Here is a 19,077-nt window from a genome sequence, read left to right as displayed (position 1 = left end):
AACAATAATAAATAAAATCAAACAGGATGCTGTATATGTCCACCACCAACATCTCTACATAACCTAACTTTTCTTGTTAAGTTGACGTACACTGCAAAGTTGACGTAAACTGGAAAGTAGTATATCTGAATTAAGAACAGACATGCACTGTATATCTATCTCTGTCGTTGAGAGCCACCTATGGTGACAATAATTTTGGATCAAACGTTATTATTATTCCTAAAGCCGTGTCAAATATCTAAAATTGCCGCTGTCTTGTCAGCACATTCTGTTCGACTGAGTGCGTTGTACGACAAAGATAGCGAATATTCAATTTGGAAAATATTACCACTGACATGGTGTTCATTTTTTTCCAATAGGGCTTTTCATAGATTGTCATTTGCTTCGAGCTTCTGTCATGTGTCACATAATATTAATATATCTACGTCATACGTCTTTGGTTTGTATTATTGTTATATACCAATAACGTATAACGTAAATATATTAATATTATGTGACACATGACAGAAGCTCGAAACAAATGACTGTGAATGAAAAGCCCTATACTGAAAAAAGTAATACTTTTGAAAAATTTAAACGCAGAATGAAAGACTAAATTATTACCGAGGGCTAAAAGTCCCTCAGAATAAATAAAAAATTTCTTTTAAATGAGATCTTTGAAAATAAAAATCACACTAAATTGTCTCTTAGTTTTTCACCCCTGTAACTTTTTTCTCAGAATTCGAAAAAATAAATCCTATTTAAATATAGTATTGGAGCCGAAATTTTGCGACCTATGTGAAATAAAGATATCTATCATAAATCAATAATTCAAAAAGTTTGCTTTCGTCCATCCCCTAATTCCTAATCCTGTTTTATTTTGAGTGTGTATATAAAAGTTCAACATACTAAAATACTGTTATTTGTTTCAATCTTTCTATGTAAGCCATGCATAATATTGTGTAATTAATAAAAATAGAAAATTGAACTAAACCTACGAGCAATATTATTTAATTATGTAGTTTCATATAGTTTCTTCTGGCCTACGCGATACGCCACTGGCACTCGTGTTTGGTTCTAACTTGGTTTTGGCTTCAGTTTCGTTCTCGTTGCGGTCACTCCAGGGAGAGGGTAAAAAATTTTCCATACTCTAAGCTACCTATATATAAGGGCAGTTTCTTACTGAGTTCCTGCTTCAGTTTTTCCAATAATATTATTGAATATTATTAGTTTTATCTTTTTCAAAACATTGATCGACTCTGTCGGTTTCAGTAATTGTCGTGCGTTGAGTCCAGTGGCGGCCCGTGAGGTAGTGCCATAGAGTCATGACACTACCTTGATAATTACGCAGAAACATATTTTTTATCTTCAAAACCTTTTAATGCTTGTTAATTTTTTTTGTTTGTATTTCTTATTATCTTCATAAATTATATAAAATCTGGCAACCTTGTGCGTAGTACAATCCCTGCCACTTACAGGGGAGATTATTCGACAGGAGAATGTTGTGCCGACATCAGTACTGGCACGTCTGAAAAGAGAAAGATTTCACGAGCATTCTATGTAAGTGACAGAGAAAGAGCTATATTGGACTATTAGTATACCTTCAAAATGAGAATATTTGTGCCGGGCACGAGGGTGTCTATTTATTTCGAGTTTCTTTACGTGCTGTCTTGTCACTTTTATTATGGCTATTTTCTGTTAAAAAGTTTTTGTATTTATAGTTAAACTTTTAGTGCATCATGATCGTGGGTGTATTATAAATAATATTTGGAATATTTCTTAGGTTTAATTTATTAATAATGGACAATGAATCAGATTAGCATTTTAAAAAACTTTTTTGGTGGTTTTTCGTTAGAAAAAAAATACAAATTTTATAAGGTTTTGTGGAGCTTTCAAGTTAGCTTTAAGAGGTCACGACGAAAAAGAAAATTCAGAAAATAGAGGCATATTTAAGAAGCTGGTCAATTTTAGCGCCGAATTAGACAACGACTTAAAGGTTCATATTCAAAGTTCCAGAACTTTCAAAGGTCTACCCTCTCCGGACATTAAGTTGCTTCTAATATACTTATATCGCAGAAGTTTTCTGCTTATAAGCATCAGTTCCCCGAATTATTTCTTAATGAAACATGGAGACAAGTTTTAATTTTTAAGCAAAACTCGGTTTAAAACTCAATTTGAAGTACTGTATTAGCGAGATGAATTAGGTACTACCTCTGGGGCTGTTCTGCTATGGGTTTTATTAAACGAGGAAGGTTTAAAAAGCACATTTGAAGAAACTATTAAACTTTTAAATATTTTGAATTTGAATTAAATACAACGAAAAAAGAACGACTTAGTGCTTTAGGTAAGCTATCTACAGAAAAGCATTTTGTAAATTGTATTGATAATTTTAGTAATAAAGCCATTGAAAACTTTGTAACAAAAAAAAAAGAATCGTAATCGGGTTTCATATTACATCGTAAATTTTAAAAGTGATATTACACAAATTTGTGCATGTGTGTGAATAATAGGTCTGGATCCAGCGTATGAAAAAAAGTTGCTTAATAGCAAGCTGAAAATTTGTTAATAGCTTAAGGGTGTCTAGTCGGACAAACTTTGATATATGGGAACACTGGAACAGGGAAGTTTTAATCGTGGAACAGGTTAAAAATTTGGAACGGTCAGACCACGAAAACGTCACATGTATTTTGTCCGACAGAACTTCCAATTGATTTCTTACCCTTTCATTAAACTCTCATGCAAAAATCGGACTCCTATTTATCACCTGTCATAATTCCTGTCATGTGACATATTCTACGTGTTCCACCCATTATAATTCCCATTTGGTGATAAATAGCAGCCTGATTTTTGCATGAGAGTTTAATAAAAGGGTAACAAATCAATTGGAAGTTCTGTCAAACAAAATACATGTGATGTTTTCATGGTCTGACCTTTCCAAATTTTTAAACTGTTCCACAATTAAATCTTCCCCTGTTCCAGTGTTCCTATATATTAAAGTTTATAACACTAGAACCCTTAAGCTATTAACAAATTTTCAGCTTACTATTAATTAACTTTTTTTTCATACGCGGGATCCAGACCTATAATGAAATAGTTTTATTTTCATAATTTTGTAAATAGAGACTAGATCATAATATCAAACTTCAGGTACTATCAGCAGTAAGTACTGGTGGTATGTTGAGGGTTTTTTATTATTTATTAATTTACGAAACTGTTTTGATACATTTTGGACAATTATTTCTTAGCATCTCAGATAAATATAGGTACAGTTACGGTCATTGAATAGTTTACAGGCCTACGTATCTAGGAGCCGATTTTTTAACTTATTACCTCGTTTAAACGCACCTTTTACGTCAAAGTGACGTTACCAGTGGTGTACCTAGAATAGGTTATTTAAAATTAAAAAATAAAAATAATATAATTATATTTTACAAATTTTAACAAAAAGGAAAGTATAGAAATAAGTTTTTTTTGAATAGAATGTGTAACAAAATGAACTTCTGTTGGAATGCCATACTCCAACAGAAGTAATGAAAAAATTAAATACTACTTGTGTAACAAAAATAAGAAAACTTCTGTTGGAGTGAGAGTAAAAAGAAAGATATACTCCAACAGAAGTAAGGAAAAAAAAAGAAAGAGACTAGGTAACTAAATAGTTGGGGCTCTTATGAAAATAAAAATGAAGGGGCTTCAGCGGTTGAGAAGCCGCAATAGGAAAAATACTACTAAAGTGCAGTAGTACTGAAGAAAGGGGAATTAGAAGGGATATAAGTAGAAGTATGAAGAGACAGAGGCAAACGGAATAGAGTTGGCTAGCAAGAGATGCAAGAGAACAACTTGACACTCAAGGATGGATACGGCTCGTTTGCATGCCTGTCGAAGAACGGTAGCTCTAAGTAGATAGTAATGATGACTAAAAGGTGAACTAATAAAATAAGAATAATGTACTGAAAATGAATGAAGATGAATAATTGCTAAAGACGAACAAACTAAATAAAACTAACAAATCATGGGCGCCATGAAAATGATCTTCGATCATTTTCCCAGGTATCTTACACTGCTTTCAAATATTAAATATATTAAACCTGTAATAATGAACATAAAGGAGTAATAAAATAATTGATATACAAAATAAGTAAATATTTATTAAAAATAACTACCAGATTTTTGACAATCTCTGAGTTACACGAAGTGTATATCATGTGACTCTAAAATGACCTAAGTTATACAAGAAGCTATATATATTTTAAAGATAACAACAATAATGTTATCTGTTACAAACTTAAATACCTCTTACATATATATAGGGTACAAAATTACATAAGTCTTCTACCAAATGGTTATAGTACGCCTGCTACGCACAACTAAAGGAAACTGACAAAGATGAAAATACTACAAATAAATAGGCCCAAGCCTCACTAAGGGAAAATACAATAATGAATAAATAAAGTTAAATATACAATTGACTAAAGTAGAAATGAAGTTGAGATGAATACCGACGATGACCTAAATTAACCGAACAAATGGAATAAAGCGAATAACAGTAAAATATTTGGGAAACAAGCTAGTAATATTAAAAAAATAAATTTACCCGAATTACATAAACCAATATCAAAGCAATAATAAAGTATTAAAAACCTAATTTTCTAGGCTTATTACCTTGTGCACAATGTAAATACCATAGATAACTTACAATAGTTTGGGAACCTAATACAATACAAATATGTCATTAAAAAAGAAAAAACCAGAGGTTAACTAAATCTGGAAAAAAAACATGGTGTATTTAATCAAATGTCTGAAATATAAAAAAAACCCAATAGTTACTAAACACCTCACTGAATGTTCCCAAACGAGGTTGCGGTTGCATCCTAGAAAATGATGCACCAGGATGGTGCGACTAGGCCCAGGTGCCAAGACGAAAATTGAGCTGGAACGCTCCCATAGCTTGTTCCCAAAATTACTACCCAATGATGACTTGACTGTGGCTGTAGTGGTTTCCCAAGGTGGTCAAATAAGGTCTAGGACTTCATGGTAGGGTTTCTCTCAAATGGCGAATGATTCCTATTTATACTCCAACAGGAGTTGTCACCCACATGTCTCCTCACTCCAGACAATCCCTGGTGGTAACTTTTTACTTTACGTTAAATTTCTTATGTGATAAAATAAGTTGGAGGAAATCATCCGCCATTCTATATGGTATATCTATTCGACACCACAGCTCACAGTCAAGTAAAGAACGAGAGGCGTTTCTCCGCCAAAGTAAACGTCAAATTCTCTCAGATCCCGAATAATTCTCGATAGGTGGAGTACGTTCCATCACCGAGGTATGACGTCACCTCAGTGGTCCTATACGAGAATTTAAATGAGAGACCGAGGGAAAATAATAATAATAATTATTAAAGAGCTACTTTCGTAACGTGACCGTTACAATCCCCTTCTACTTGGGAAAAAAAAAATTTTATCCATAAAATTTTTTTTTCTAAACTTCAAAATAATAACAACTAACTTTGCAATACATAGTCTAACAATCCACGTTGATTCGCAAGATTACCAATAAGCATAAACTAATGTTCAAGGAGAAATAAATAAATACATGACTCAAACTCATACTAAAATGTTACTATGTTACTCTCTGCTACCAAATATTAACATAATATTGCTTAAAAGCCAAACAAAACTAAATATTGCACTAAAGTTCATAATAATGCTAAGTGTCGAATTGGGCACCAAACCAAAATTGAACCATCCATGGACATCAGATTTATAAAGGGTATATCCAAGGACGGAACAACCAGGAAAAGGTGTGAGCCAATTCGCACAATATCACAAGTAAATGTATCAAAGTGAATAAAAAAAAATCAGTAACTAAAATAAGTAAAGAATTGAACACTTAATCCAAAATTGGACTAACAATGGACACCAGATTCATAATAGTATATCCAGACAAGAACAATCAGGAAGATTTATGGAACAATTCTCACTAATGCCAAATAATACTAATAATAAACATACCAAAGGAATCCAAAATTCAATAACCAAAATAAATGTGGAATCGGACACTCAATCCAAAGTCGAACTATCAGTGGACACCAGATTCATAAAAGGCATATCCAAAGAAGAACGACCAGGCAAATTTATGGACCAATTCACACCAATACTAAACCACATAAACAGATCAGGTCTACGTACACCCACATCCGGTAATACGAACCTATCCAACCAAATACACAAAATAACTGAAGAATCGGACACTTATCCAGAATCGGACTATCAATGGACACCAGATTTATATAAGGGTATATCCAAAGAAGAACGATCAGGCAAATTTATGGACCAATTCTTACTAATACTAAATAAACTAAATTATTGGATCCAATGGTAACTAATACTGAACAAAATAAATAAATTAGGTCTACATACACCCTCATCCGGTAATATGAACCTATCCAAACTAAGTAATCAAAATAAGTCAGAATAAATATTGCTAACAGACGAAGTAACAGAGAGGTAACCAAATTAAATCAAAGGTAAGATAAATACCTAAAAGTCTATTGACTAAAGTGGTCTAGAAATTTAATAAACTTAATTCGTGCTGGTATTCACTTATAGCATGTGGCTACAACAGATGTATTAGAATAACCAGACTCAGATAAAGTACCAATTATGTAAGAATAAGTAAGAAAGTAGACAGAATGAATGGTGAACTTACAAGTTATCTGACACTACGATAACTAATAGGAAGAAAAAAAATATATGATAAGTGATAAAAACAAATGTCGAGAACGAGCAACAATTTCAAATAAAACTGCAGATGGATAATGTCTTCTCGCCTACATAGAAGTATTCAGGAAATATTCCGGAATCTGAAGAACGAATAATAAGTAAGGAAAGAAGTGGGAATATACTCTGAAGAACAACTCATTTGTCTAAACACTCCAAATTCTGAATTAAATGAATTCGCAATGTATCGGGATAGTCAAAGCATTGATCGATAAATACGTGTACACTAGGATATTTACCCATCAACGGTCAAAGTCTAACATACTATGAAGTAAGAGATAAAATATAAACTAAATAAACTTCCCTATCAAATTGAAAAAAAAACTGGAATACTTGGACTAATTACAGAAGAATGGTTAGGAAATGTGGCCAACATTTCCTGACCAGAAATATTATGATGAAAAAAAAAACATCCGCGTACTCATCCATGAAAGACATAGATCACGAAGTCAATTGAACAGCAGTGATCAGTTGCTGAGCAACAACCTCGAACCCACGCATTCACAAATCAGAGTATCAACAGAGTAATGACAACTAGTCCAAAAGAAGAAATCAATACATACATCATCCATACATACATACTTAAAGACTTAAGAATCCGTACATACGTCAAACTTCCAAACTAATTCCAGAATCATAGTGTGTAGGATTTAAGGATATAAATTATTATAAAGTGTTTAAGATATTGGAGACAAATGTTAATAGAGTAACCCAATAACAAATTATAAACCACACCTTTCCAATATGTCAAATTCAAGAACAAGATATAGAAATAATAAAAAAAATTAGTAAGTAATCAAATATTCAAAATATAACACATAAACTGAGATATAGTAGTGTACATTATGATAAGTTCCATAGTTCCATACAAAATATCAATATTAAACCAACGTACTTGTCTGAGCTTACATATTGAAAAGTGCACCATTAATAATGCAACAAAATGATAAGCTCATAAACCAGAGTACTACATAATAATTAAATGACTAAGTAATAACTTAAAAGTCATCAACAACAAAGCCAAAAAGATGAAATCGATGAAATGTAGGTACCTGCACTACCTGATGATCAAAAAAACAACATTAGATTAAAATATAATAATAAAATTTGAGCCAAACGCAAACCGAAGAAGAGATTGGCTCAAACAACACTGCTAAGTCAATCCTCTTCTGAGCATTGTTCTAAAAGTTAATAGAGAAATAACGACTATTATCAATGATTCTTAGCTAACAAATAATTTATATTAAAATCTCAACCCAAAGTATCTGATTTCTATAAGCATTATATTATGGTACCCACACTGGTATAATATTATTATCAACATTAACAAACTAGAAGGTGAGATGGATAATGGAACTACTTTACTATACAATTTATCATTGTAATGTTTAACACTACCAATTAAAGAAAATAAAATTTTGGATGAACATCTGTAATCATCCGAACCATGCGAATTCAACGTATCATGTATAGAAGCTAATGTTGTGGACCGATATTGCTTTGTGGTGTGTGCCTGTCTTACCAAACAACCCAAATATCAAAAATAACAAATATAAAATATAATCTAAAGTTTGTAAGACAAATATGCATATGGAGAAAATATTAGCGACACACCAACAAATCAAAAATGCCAGCAAAATATATAAATGATCAAATCAATAAAGTAAATAAAATACCTAAATACTGAAAATGATTTCTAGTTATGTATAAAATATAACCATACTAGAAAAAAAATGCATATAGTCACAGATTAATTGTATGTGCAAACATACTACCATTGGTAGAAGGACTAAAAATTCATAATAAAAGAACATATGTCAGATATGTATACTCAGTCTAAATACACAAATAAGTTTCCAATAAAAATACAAAATTCAAACTAAAATATGAGCTGTACCACTATAACTGAAAATGAGGTATCAAAAATAAACTAACCAAAACCAAAAGCAGTATAAGTCTACCTGTTTAGTATTAATAAAAATTTAAAGACGAAAAATAAATCAGAAGTAACATGTATACAAAGATATCAAAAGTTAATAAAACAGAAAATTCCAATGAAAGAAAAATGAACTAAAAGAACTACTGTCTTAGAACCATAAAACGGTTGGCCCCACGTTGGGCGCCAGTGTAACAAAATGAACTTCTGTTGGAATGCCATACTCCAACAGAAGTAATGAAAAAATTAAATACTACTTGTGTAACAAAAATAAGAAAACTTCTGTTGGAGTGAAAGTAAAAAGAAAGATATACTCCAACAGAAGTAAGGAAAAAAAAAAGAAAGAGACTAGGTAACTAAATAGTTGGGGCTCTTATGAAAATAAAAATGAAGGGGCTTCAGCGGTTGAGAAGCCGCAATAGGAAAAACACTACTAAAGTGCAGTAGTACTGAAGAAAGGGGAATTAGAAGGGATATAAGTAGAAGTATGAAGAGACAGAGGCAAACGGAATAGAGTTGGCTAGCAAGAGATGCAAGAGAACAACTTGACACTCAAGGATGGATACGGCTCGTTTGCATGCCTGTCGAAGAACGGTAGCTCTAAGTAGATAGTAATGATGACTAAAAGGTGAACTAATAAAATAAGAATAATGTACTGAAAATGAATGAAGATGAATAATTGCTAAAGACGAACAAACTAAATAAAACTAACAAATCATGGGCGCCATGAAAATGATCTTCGATCATTTTCCCAGGTATCTTACACTGCTTTCAAATATTAAATATATTAAACCTGTAATAATGAACATAAAGGAGTAATAAAATAATTGATATACAAAATAAGTAAATATTTATTAAAAATAACTACCAGATTTTTGACAATCTCTGAGTTACACGAAGTGTATATCATGTGACTCTAAAATGACCTAAGTTATACAAGAAGCTATATATATTTTAAAGATAACAACAATAATGTTATCTGTTACAAACTTAAATACCTCTTACATATATATAGGGTACAAAATTACATAAGTCTTCTACCAAATGGTTATAGTACGCCTGCTACGCACAACTAAAGGAAACTGACAAAGATGAAAATACTACAAATAAATAGGCCCAAGCCTCACTAAGGGAAAATACAATAATGAATAAATAAAGTTAAATATACAATTGACTAAAGTAGAAATGAAGTTGAGATGAATACCGACGATGACCTAAATTAACCGAACAAATGGAATAAAGCGAATAACAGTAAAATATTTGGGAAACAAGCTAGTAATATTAAAAAAATAAATTTACCCGAATTACATAAACCAATATCAAAGCAATAATAAAGTATTAAAAACCTAATTTTCTAGGCTTATTACCTTGTGCACAATGTAAATACCATAGATAACTTACAATAGTTTGGGAACCTAATACAATACAAATATGTCATTAAAAAAAGAAAAAACCAGAGGTTAACTAAATCTGGAAAAAAAACATGGTGTATTTAATCAAATGTCTGAAATATAAAAAAAACCCAATAGTTACTAAACACCTCACTGAATGTTCCCAAACGAGGTTGCGGTTGCATCCTAGAAAATGATGCACCAGGATGGTGCGACTAGGCCCAGGTGCCAAGACGAAAATTGAGCTGGAACGCTCCCATAGCTTGTTCCCAAAATTACTACCCAATGATGACTTGACTGTGGCTGTAGTGGTTTCCCAAGGTGGTCAAATAAGGTCTAGGACTTCATGGTAGGGTTTCTCTCAAATGGCGAATGATTCCTATTTATACTCCAACAGGAGTTGTCACCCACATGTCTCCTCACTCCAGACAATCCCTGGTGGTAACTTTTTACTTTACGTTAAATTTCTTATGTGATAAAATAAGTTGGAGGAAATCATCCGCCATTCTATATGGTATATCTATTCGACACCACAGCTTACAGTCAAGTAAAGAACGAGAGGCGTTTCTCCGCCAAAGTAAACGTCAAATTCTCTCAGAACCCGAATAATTCTCGATAGGTGGAGTACGTTCCATCACCGAGGTATGACGTCACCTCAGTGGTCCTATACGAGAATTTAAATGAGAGACCGAGGGAAAATAATAATAATAATTATTAAAGAGCTACTTTCGTAACGTGACCGTTACAAATGGATTATGTTCTTAATAATGAAAACAAGGAAGTCTGGTTTAAAAATACCGATTTTATTTTATATGTATCCCAAATTATCCAATCTTTGTTTGATTTTCCATATGCACATATATGGCTCACGTACAAATCTGCAGGCAGCAACTTGAATTAAAAACCAACCTTCTTCGAGTTTGGCAATAATTGCTCTTGCTTTTGCGCATCATTCAAATTTATTATAACCATTTTGGAGGAGTTTGATATCATTATTTTATTTTTCAACACTTGCGAAATTTTTGACAAGCATTGACTGTTTGAAATTTTTTGACTTTGACATTTATCAAATGCGTACGACAATGCAATTTTACAGTATTACAATATAAAAATTAAGGTGTAAACTATTCAGTGATCGTAACTGTACATAAGATACATAAGGTAGAAGTATCTGCGCCTATTTTTTAATTTTTGTTTTAAGTACATATACCTTTTTTGGCAATATCCTGAATATGTCACTAAAAATTTTGGTGGCTACCTGAATTCTGGCACTACCTTTATAAAGTGGTACGAGCCGCCACTGGTTTAGTCTATTGTTAAAACAGATTGTTAAAATATTCAAACTCATGTCGGGTTTATGAATGGATTATGAATGGTTATTAATAAAAGAGAACATTTCTATTCTTGTCTGCCATTGTATTGTCGAAGTCATAAACCATTAACCAATAAAATTTGTAACTGCAACGAGGTAGGTCGCAATAGAAATTTTTACAAGTTTTGTGAGACAAGTTAAGGCTGATTCACATAGCTCAGGTCACGGTCCGCTCACGCTCAGCTCAAGGTTCGGTCAACTATTCTTACACGCATCTTAATCATGCTATCCGCACTGAACACGACGGTCAAGTTCCATCCCTTTTTTTTGACCGCGTGGTTTCTCCGAGAGAATATTTTGATCGTGGCTTGAGCTGACCGTGAGCGGAGCGTGACCTGAGCTATTATGTGAATCAGCCTTTAAGTAGGTAGTCTATGGCCTGTTGTATTTCGTAAAAGGATCCAACTGGTGCGTAATAAAGTATTTATTATCTGAAAAATATAATAACCCAGACATAATTTTAATTTTTTTGGAAAATATGAATAAAAAGTTGTTCGTCCACTTGAATAATATTCGATTAAGCGATATTAATTAATTAAAATGTATTCCTATAAAAGGATAAATTTATTAAGGAGTAAATAGAAACGTTTCGGGACCTCAAATTTCTATTCCTTAAACCGGGATATTCCTATAGCCGGTACTCTAATAAGCGGGTTCGACTGTAATTAATTTTTCAATTTCAATACTCTATAATATGATTTGGTATTGCATTTGAAAAGGAAACAATAAATATTCAAAATGTCGTGGTCGCGATTTTTGCTTATGCGAGGATTGTTGCATGTCGGGATTTTGGCCTGTCGGGAATCTGGCGTGTCGGGATTCTTGCGTGTCGGTGATTTGGCCGTCGGGATTTTGGCTGTCGGGATTTTGGGCGCCACCGGGTTCATCCACTGTAAATTCGTTTAAAATTTCACAATGTAGTCTGAAGAAGTATTACTCCCATAATATTTATCCAGCTTTTCTTTTGTTTCCTCTACCGTTTAATTTCTCAAATAATAATGTGATCGAAAATCATCTTTTTCTATAGATGCTATACAATGTGCAACTTCTCTCACTACTTACATACATTCAAAACGAACAATTATTTCTCATGCAGTGAGAAAAGTCGGCCATTGCAGTGAGAAATATTTTTTCTCACGGGTTCTCGTACGGTTTTCCATATATTATCGCCGTTTCCATGGTAACATGCACAATACAAATACAATTATTTATGTTGTCAAATAAAATGTCTTGGAGCAAAACTTACCAGGAATTACCTTTCAAAACTGTTCAAAAATAACTGTTAATTATAATTTTAAATAAATAACGTTAGTATGTATATAAAATTTAAGAATATGAAAAACCTACATGTATATGTATTTTATTTCAATTTATTTATATATTATACGTAAAAGCACCTAAATTATTTAATTTTGAAGTTTGCTGCTTCTCTTTTCTTGCTTCTTTTGATTCCACTTCATCTGTGAGACAAATATTTCCATTCTCGGGTTAAATTTAGCTCCAGTGTTCTAATATTTACAAATTTTACAAATGGATAATGGAATATCTACAGGAGATAACGATAATAATTGACTTTTATTATACTGTTTATTGTACTGTAAAAACTGTAAATCAAAAGTCAAACAATTTTTACTTCAAAAAGTTCTAAATACAGGGTGGGTCATTAGTGTGACAAAGTCCAATTACTCGTCTATCGTAAGAGATACGAAAAATTTATTTAGATAAAAGTTGGGGTGCAGAGAGGACCATAATCTAAAAATATTTTCACATATATAGGGCCACCTGTATTGATAGCGTGACACAAACTTGTGTTTTTTTTTTTAAATAGAATACCCTGTACATTTTTACATTTTTGGATTTTCCTCGATGCCTTCTTTAAAAAAAAATATAGGGTTTTGTAATATCATACGAAGCAGTTTAAAAGATAATTACGTTTTTTTGTTAATTTCGTAAAATATTCACACCCTTTAGACTTGTAGAGATTTGATAACAAATATTTTTTTATGTTTTAACGATTTTTACTATAGTCTACTATTGTTAAATACTATTAATATAACGAAATGTTTAATTTTAGTATACAGGGTTGGTCGAAACTCGGAATCAGTATTTTCTTAGTTTTCTTACATGGAACACCCTGTAGTTTAGTATTGTGGTGAAATTATATTTTATGATACTTTTTTATTTTACATATGATACATTTTATGATTCTTTAAGCTAAACATTAGCTAAAAAATAACGTGAAATTTTATGAGGTGGCCGTGAATATATTCAATCAAAAATAATTTTTCGAAGAAAAATATAGATCAATCTATAGGCTATTGATTATGTATTTTGGAAAGGAACTACAACGTTAACGGGGTTTTATTGTTTCTTATGGTCAATGGACCCCTATATATGAAAAAACCGTGGAGTTCTACCATTTAAGGGGGTGCGTTTTTGAGAAAGAGGTGAATTAGTCCCTAGGCACAGGGCGAATTAGGGTGAGTTCTATGCATTTTTGGTGCAAACACGTCTACAGGAAAATTGTTCCAGGTGAAATTTAGTATCAAAATATCATATTTTAGAGTCAAAAATATTTTTTTTACAAAAATATACTCATAAGAAAAGCAAGAAAAAAACATGAAAGACAACAATTTTGTTTTTTGCCCCATAACTTTTTACCACGGAAATATAGGTATTGGTATTACTTCACAGAAAAATAACTTCCATCCTTCCTCTTTAAAATAACGTTTGGCGGAAGTCCCCATGACTTACAGTTTCCAAAATATGATTTTTAAAAATTCGCCACTCACAGGGATTTTGGAACATTTTCCTTGTTACTTCGCAAACATTGTTCTGTAATTTTTTTCTACGCAGCTTTAAGTATATCTAATGGTACATGTAATAGGAAGAAAATACAATTACCTTTAAAATGGTCTACTGTTCAACGTTTTATGGCTATTTTTAAGCAAGGTATTGTTTTTCAAAATTGTATACTTTTAATGATTTTTGATATATTTTACGATTATTTTTAAATTTCTCATTATAACTTTTTTTATTGTACTTATATTTAGGTATATAGATTGTGCAATAAAAAAGAAAGCGTCTTTTCTTTGCTTTAAAATGGTGTATAGCAAAAAATTCTAGGTCTATTTTTAAACAAGATATGCTGTTTCAAACTGTGACATATACTCATGCAATAGGACCCAATAAGTTGGAACCATATGGAAAACTTTTTTATTATTAACTTTATGAAAAAAGTTATTCTTTATAAAATGCTCTGCATAGTCTAAAACCTAAAATGCAATGATCAGATATAAATTTTTATCAAAAGTGTACGAGACATGTTAAAAAATATGAATTTCGCTCAAGAGTAAAGTACCTTTATATTTCACAATATCGAAAAGTGTTATTAAGGAAAGTTATTTGGAATTAAAAATTATGTTATGATATGCAATTATATTGTTCTAATTGAAAAAAGTAAAATTTTTTAAAGTTTTTCTCAAATTTGGGACATCTTTAGATATCATACGTATATCTTTTTTAAAAATAGTCCTAGAATTTTTTGCAATACACCTTTTTAAAGTAAAGAAAATATGCTTTTTTTTTCATTTGACAATGTATATACCTAAATGTACAAGAAAAAAAATGTACTGAAAATTTTTAAAAATAATCATAAATAATATCAAAAATCATTAAAAGTATAAAACCTTGAAAAAGCCTAACTTACTTAAAAATAGTCGTACAGTCTTATACAATAGACCATTTTAAAGGTAATTGACTTCTCTTTCTACTAAGTGTCATTGCATATACCTAAAAATGCGTAGAAAAAAGTTACAGATCAATGTTTGCAAAATAATGGGGAAAATGGCCCAAAAATGCTGTGAGCTGCGAAATTTGAAAAATACTATTTTGGAAACTATTAATCCCAGAGAATTCTACCAAACGTCATTTTAAAAAGAAAGGATGGAAGTTATTTTTCGCTGAAGCAATGCCTATACCTATATCCCTGTGGAAAAAAGTTATGGGGCAAAAAACAAAATTGCTTTCTTTCATGTTTTTTTCTTGCTTTTCTTTTGAGTATATTTTTGTAAACAAAAATATTTTGGACTTTAGAATGTGATATTTCGATAGTAAATTTAACCTGGAACAATTTTACTGTAGACGTGTTTGTACTAAAAGTGCATAGAATTCACCCTAATTCACCCTGCGCCTAGGGACTAATTCACCCCTTTCTCAAAAACGCACCCATTTAAATGGTAGCACTCCGCGGTTTTTTCACACATAGAGGTCCATTGACCATATGAGATAATAAAATCCCGTTAACGTTGTAGTTCCTTTTAGCTCTCTTATTTTGAACATAATCAATAGCCTACTAAACTGACCCTTAATTTATTAATATTGGATGAGATATCAAAAAAACCTACTTGGTTACGCTTGTTGGTCCGTAAAATATTAATAAAAACGTACACTATTCTATCTAGTTGGCTATGACACTCAATTTGCTTAAACATTTAACATTATAGTAGTTTAATAGTTCTATTTGCTTTGTTACCATTACTAATATTAATTTTTCCTATCGCTTTCCAATAAGAAACTGATTAATATGGTTTTTGTGCCAGGAGAGTATAACAAAAATGTGCTGTTAGTAATTAGAATTTAGGTATCATCAGCTATTCTCTGATAGACGACAACCAAGAAGAGAAACTTTTGAAAGTATTTATACTAAAACGGTTTCTACAGACTAGATACTTAGATTATGAGAACGGCCGTACTAATATGCAGATCTTCAATGATACTAATATAAATATATAAGGATTACATTTAATTAATATTATTTATTTACAATAGTTTTTTGTTCGAGCAGGTTTTTCTCTTAATCTAATCGTTCAGTGCGCTGAAACCGGTACAGTAAATTTTCAAAAGTTTCTCTTCTTGGTTGTCGTCTATCAGGGAATTGTTGAAGATAAATTCTTATTGCTAGTAGCACATTTTTGTTATACAGTTCTAGCACAAGCACCATATTAATTAGTTACTCATTAGAAAAGTTCATATTAGTATTGGTAACAAAGCAACTATGACTATAAAAAATAAATATTTAAGCAAATTTAATGTCATAGCCAACTAGGTTAAATACTGTATTACCTTACTACGGAGGTATTTTGATATAAATATATTATTTGATGTCAATATATTAATAAATTAAGGATCACTCTAGATTAATATGTATTTTTTTTCGAAAAATTATTTTTGACTGAATATGTATGACTACCTAGTAAAATTTCACGTCATTTTTGTTGCAATAAAGAATCACGAATAACTCACAAATTAAAGCACTTAGGTGTAGGGATTGCTTAGAAAATAAAAAAAGTACCATAAAATATCATTTCATTACAATACTAAAATACAGGGTGTTCTATTTAAGAAAACACAGACAATACTCATTCCGAGTTTTGACCAACCCTGTATACTAAAATTAAACGTTTCGCTATATTAATAATGTTTAACAATAGTAGACTATATTAAAAATCGATTGAACATAAAGAGAAATTTTGATGTCAAATTACTACAATTCTACAGAGTGTGAATATTACGAAATTAACAAAAAAACGTAATTATCTTTTAAACTACCTTGTATAGTATTACAAAACCGTATATTTTTTTAAAAAAGGCATCGAGTAGAATCCAAAAATGTAAAAATATACAGGGTCTTCCATTAAAAAAACATAAGATGGTGTGACCCTGACCCTGTCAATACTGGTGGCCCGGTATATTTGAAAATATTTTTAAGTTATCGTCCTATCTGTACCCGAACTTTTACCTAAATAACTTTTTTTCATATCTCTTACAACAAACGACTAATTGGACTTTGTCACACAAATGCCTCACCCTGTATATAGCAAACCTTAATTTTTGCGATTTGGCAACATATATTGACTAAAACATATATTGACTCCACCGGGAGTTCTATAAATACGTTCCTATAAAATATCATCTTATAATATATTCCTACTTACTATCAATATGTTTGATAAACGTAGGAGTTAGAAAAATCCCTCCAGTTGTTGCATTGACTTGAATGTATTCCCTAGTTCCATTAAGTCCATAAATTAAGTCGTCTCTGCTACGGGGCCCATCGCTCATCGCTCTAAGATCGACAATTGACTCTTTGTAAGTTTTTATCGCGCGGGGAATCGTCAGCTTTATGTCTGACATTGAGAAATACGCGCCGAGCGCTGCAACAAAAACTCCATATTAGATAAAACTTTGATACTAATGATTTATTATAATATATTTCAAAATTATTCACCTACTAAATTCAGAGATTTAATTTATCAAATGTTTTAGAAAAAATATAAAGAATAAATAAGTCAGCTACTTCATGGATCAAAAACGTTTTGCATTAAAATTTTAATTAAAAGCTTCAACAGTTCTCCACAACCGCAGATAAAGTCTATAAATATTACATGAACAATGGTGTGGTACATTCTTACAGTAGGTAAGTATATTATGTAATACAATATGTAAGTATATTATACAGTATGTCCTCGTAAGTTGTATCCATATGGAAAACTTTTTTATTATTATCTTTACGAAAAAAAGTTATTCTTTATAAAAAAGTTCTGCATAGTTCAAAACCTAAGATTTAACCATCGTAAATCAAATTTTATGAATATTATACGAGGTATGTCAAAAAGTTTGAATTTCACTCAAGAGAAAGTAGCTTTATTTTTCACAATATTGAAAATTGCTATTATGAACAGTTGTTTGGAATTAAAAACTATATTCTCATATGCAATTACATCCTTCTAATTGAAAAAATTTTTTTTGAAAAATTATGGTTAACTAACATTATTTTCAGTTATTTCAATTCTGATAACTCTTTTATTATTAATTTTACCAAAAAAAAGTGATTCCGAATATAAGGTTCTGGATGGTCTAAAACCTAAAATACAACTATCTTATATCAAATTTTATCAATTTTATACGAGGTATGTCAAAAAAGATTTTATAAAAAATTTAGATCAACAAAAATTTAGATCATAAGTAAAGTACCTTTATAGTTCAGAATATTTCAATTAGAAGGATGTAATGACATACTGAAACATAGTTTTTAATTCTAAATATCTTTTCATAATACCAATTTTCGATATTGTGAAAAGTAAACGTATTTTACTCTTGAGCAAAATTCATATTTTTTGACATACCTCGTATAAAATTGATAAAATTTTACAGTATTTTAGGTTTTAAACCATACAAAACTTTTTATTAAGAATCACTTTTTTTCGTAAAATTAATAATAAAAGTGTTATCTGAATTGAAATAACTGAAAATAATGTTAGTTATCCATAATTTAAAAAAAAATCAATTAGGAGGATGTAATTGCATACTAGAATATAGTTTTTAATTCCAAACAATTTTTCATAATAGCAATTTTCAATATTGTGAAAAATAAAGCTACTTTGCTCCTGAGTGAATTTCAAACTTTTTGACATACCTCGTATAATATTGAAAAAGTTTGATATTTGATGGTTAAATCTTAGGTTTTGGACCACTCAGAGCTTTTTATGAAGAATAACTTTTTTTCGTAAAATTAATAATAAAAAAGTTTCCCATATGGATACAACTTACAGGGACAT

General features: G+C 30.9%; 1 protein-coding gene across 1 annotated transcript in view; it reads right to left on the bottom strand.

The window, feature by feature from the left end:
- LOC114341076 (melanoma receptor tyrosine-protein kinase) overlaps positions 1–19,077 on the bottom strand; it is a 735,210-nt gene that overhangs the window by 530,461 nt on the left and 185,672 nt on the right. Inside the window, exon 2 of the mRNA XM_050649582.1 lies at positions 17,455–17,673. Within this exon, the coding sequence (XP_050505539.1) occupies positions 17,455–17,673 (219 nt within the window). The remainder of the gene's footprint in view (positions 1–17,454; positions 17,674–19,077) is intronic.

Source organism: Diabrotica virgifera, chromosome 4 (genome assembly GCF_917563875.1).
Source record: "Diabrotica virgifera virgifera chromosome 4, PGI_DIABVI_V3a".
In the NCBI taxonomy this organism is placed as follows: Eukaryota; Metazoa; Arthropoda; class Insecta; order Coleoptera; family Chrysomelidae; genus Diabrotica; species Diabrotica virgifera.
This window is presented reverse-complemented; position numbering and strand designations above follow the sequence as displayed.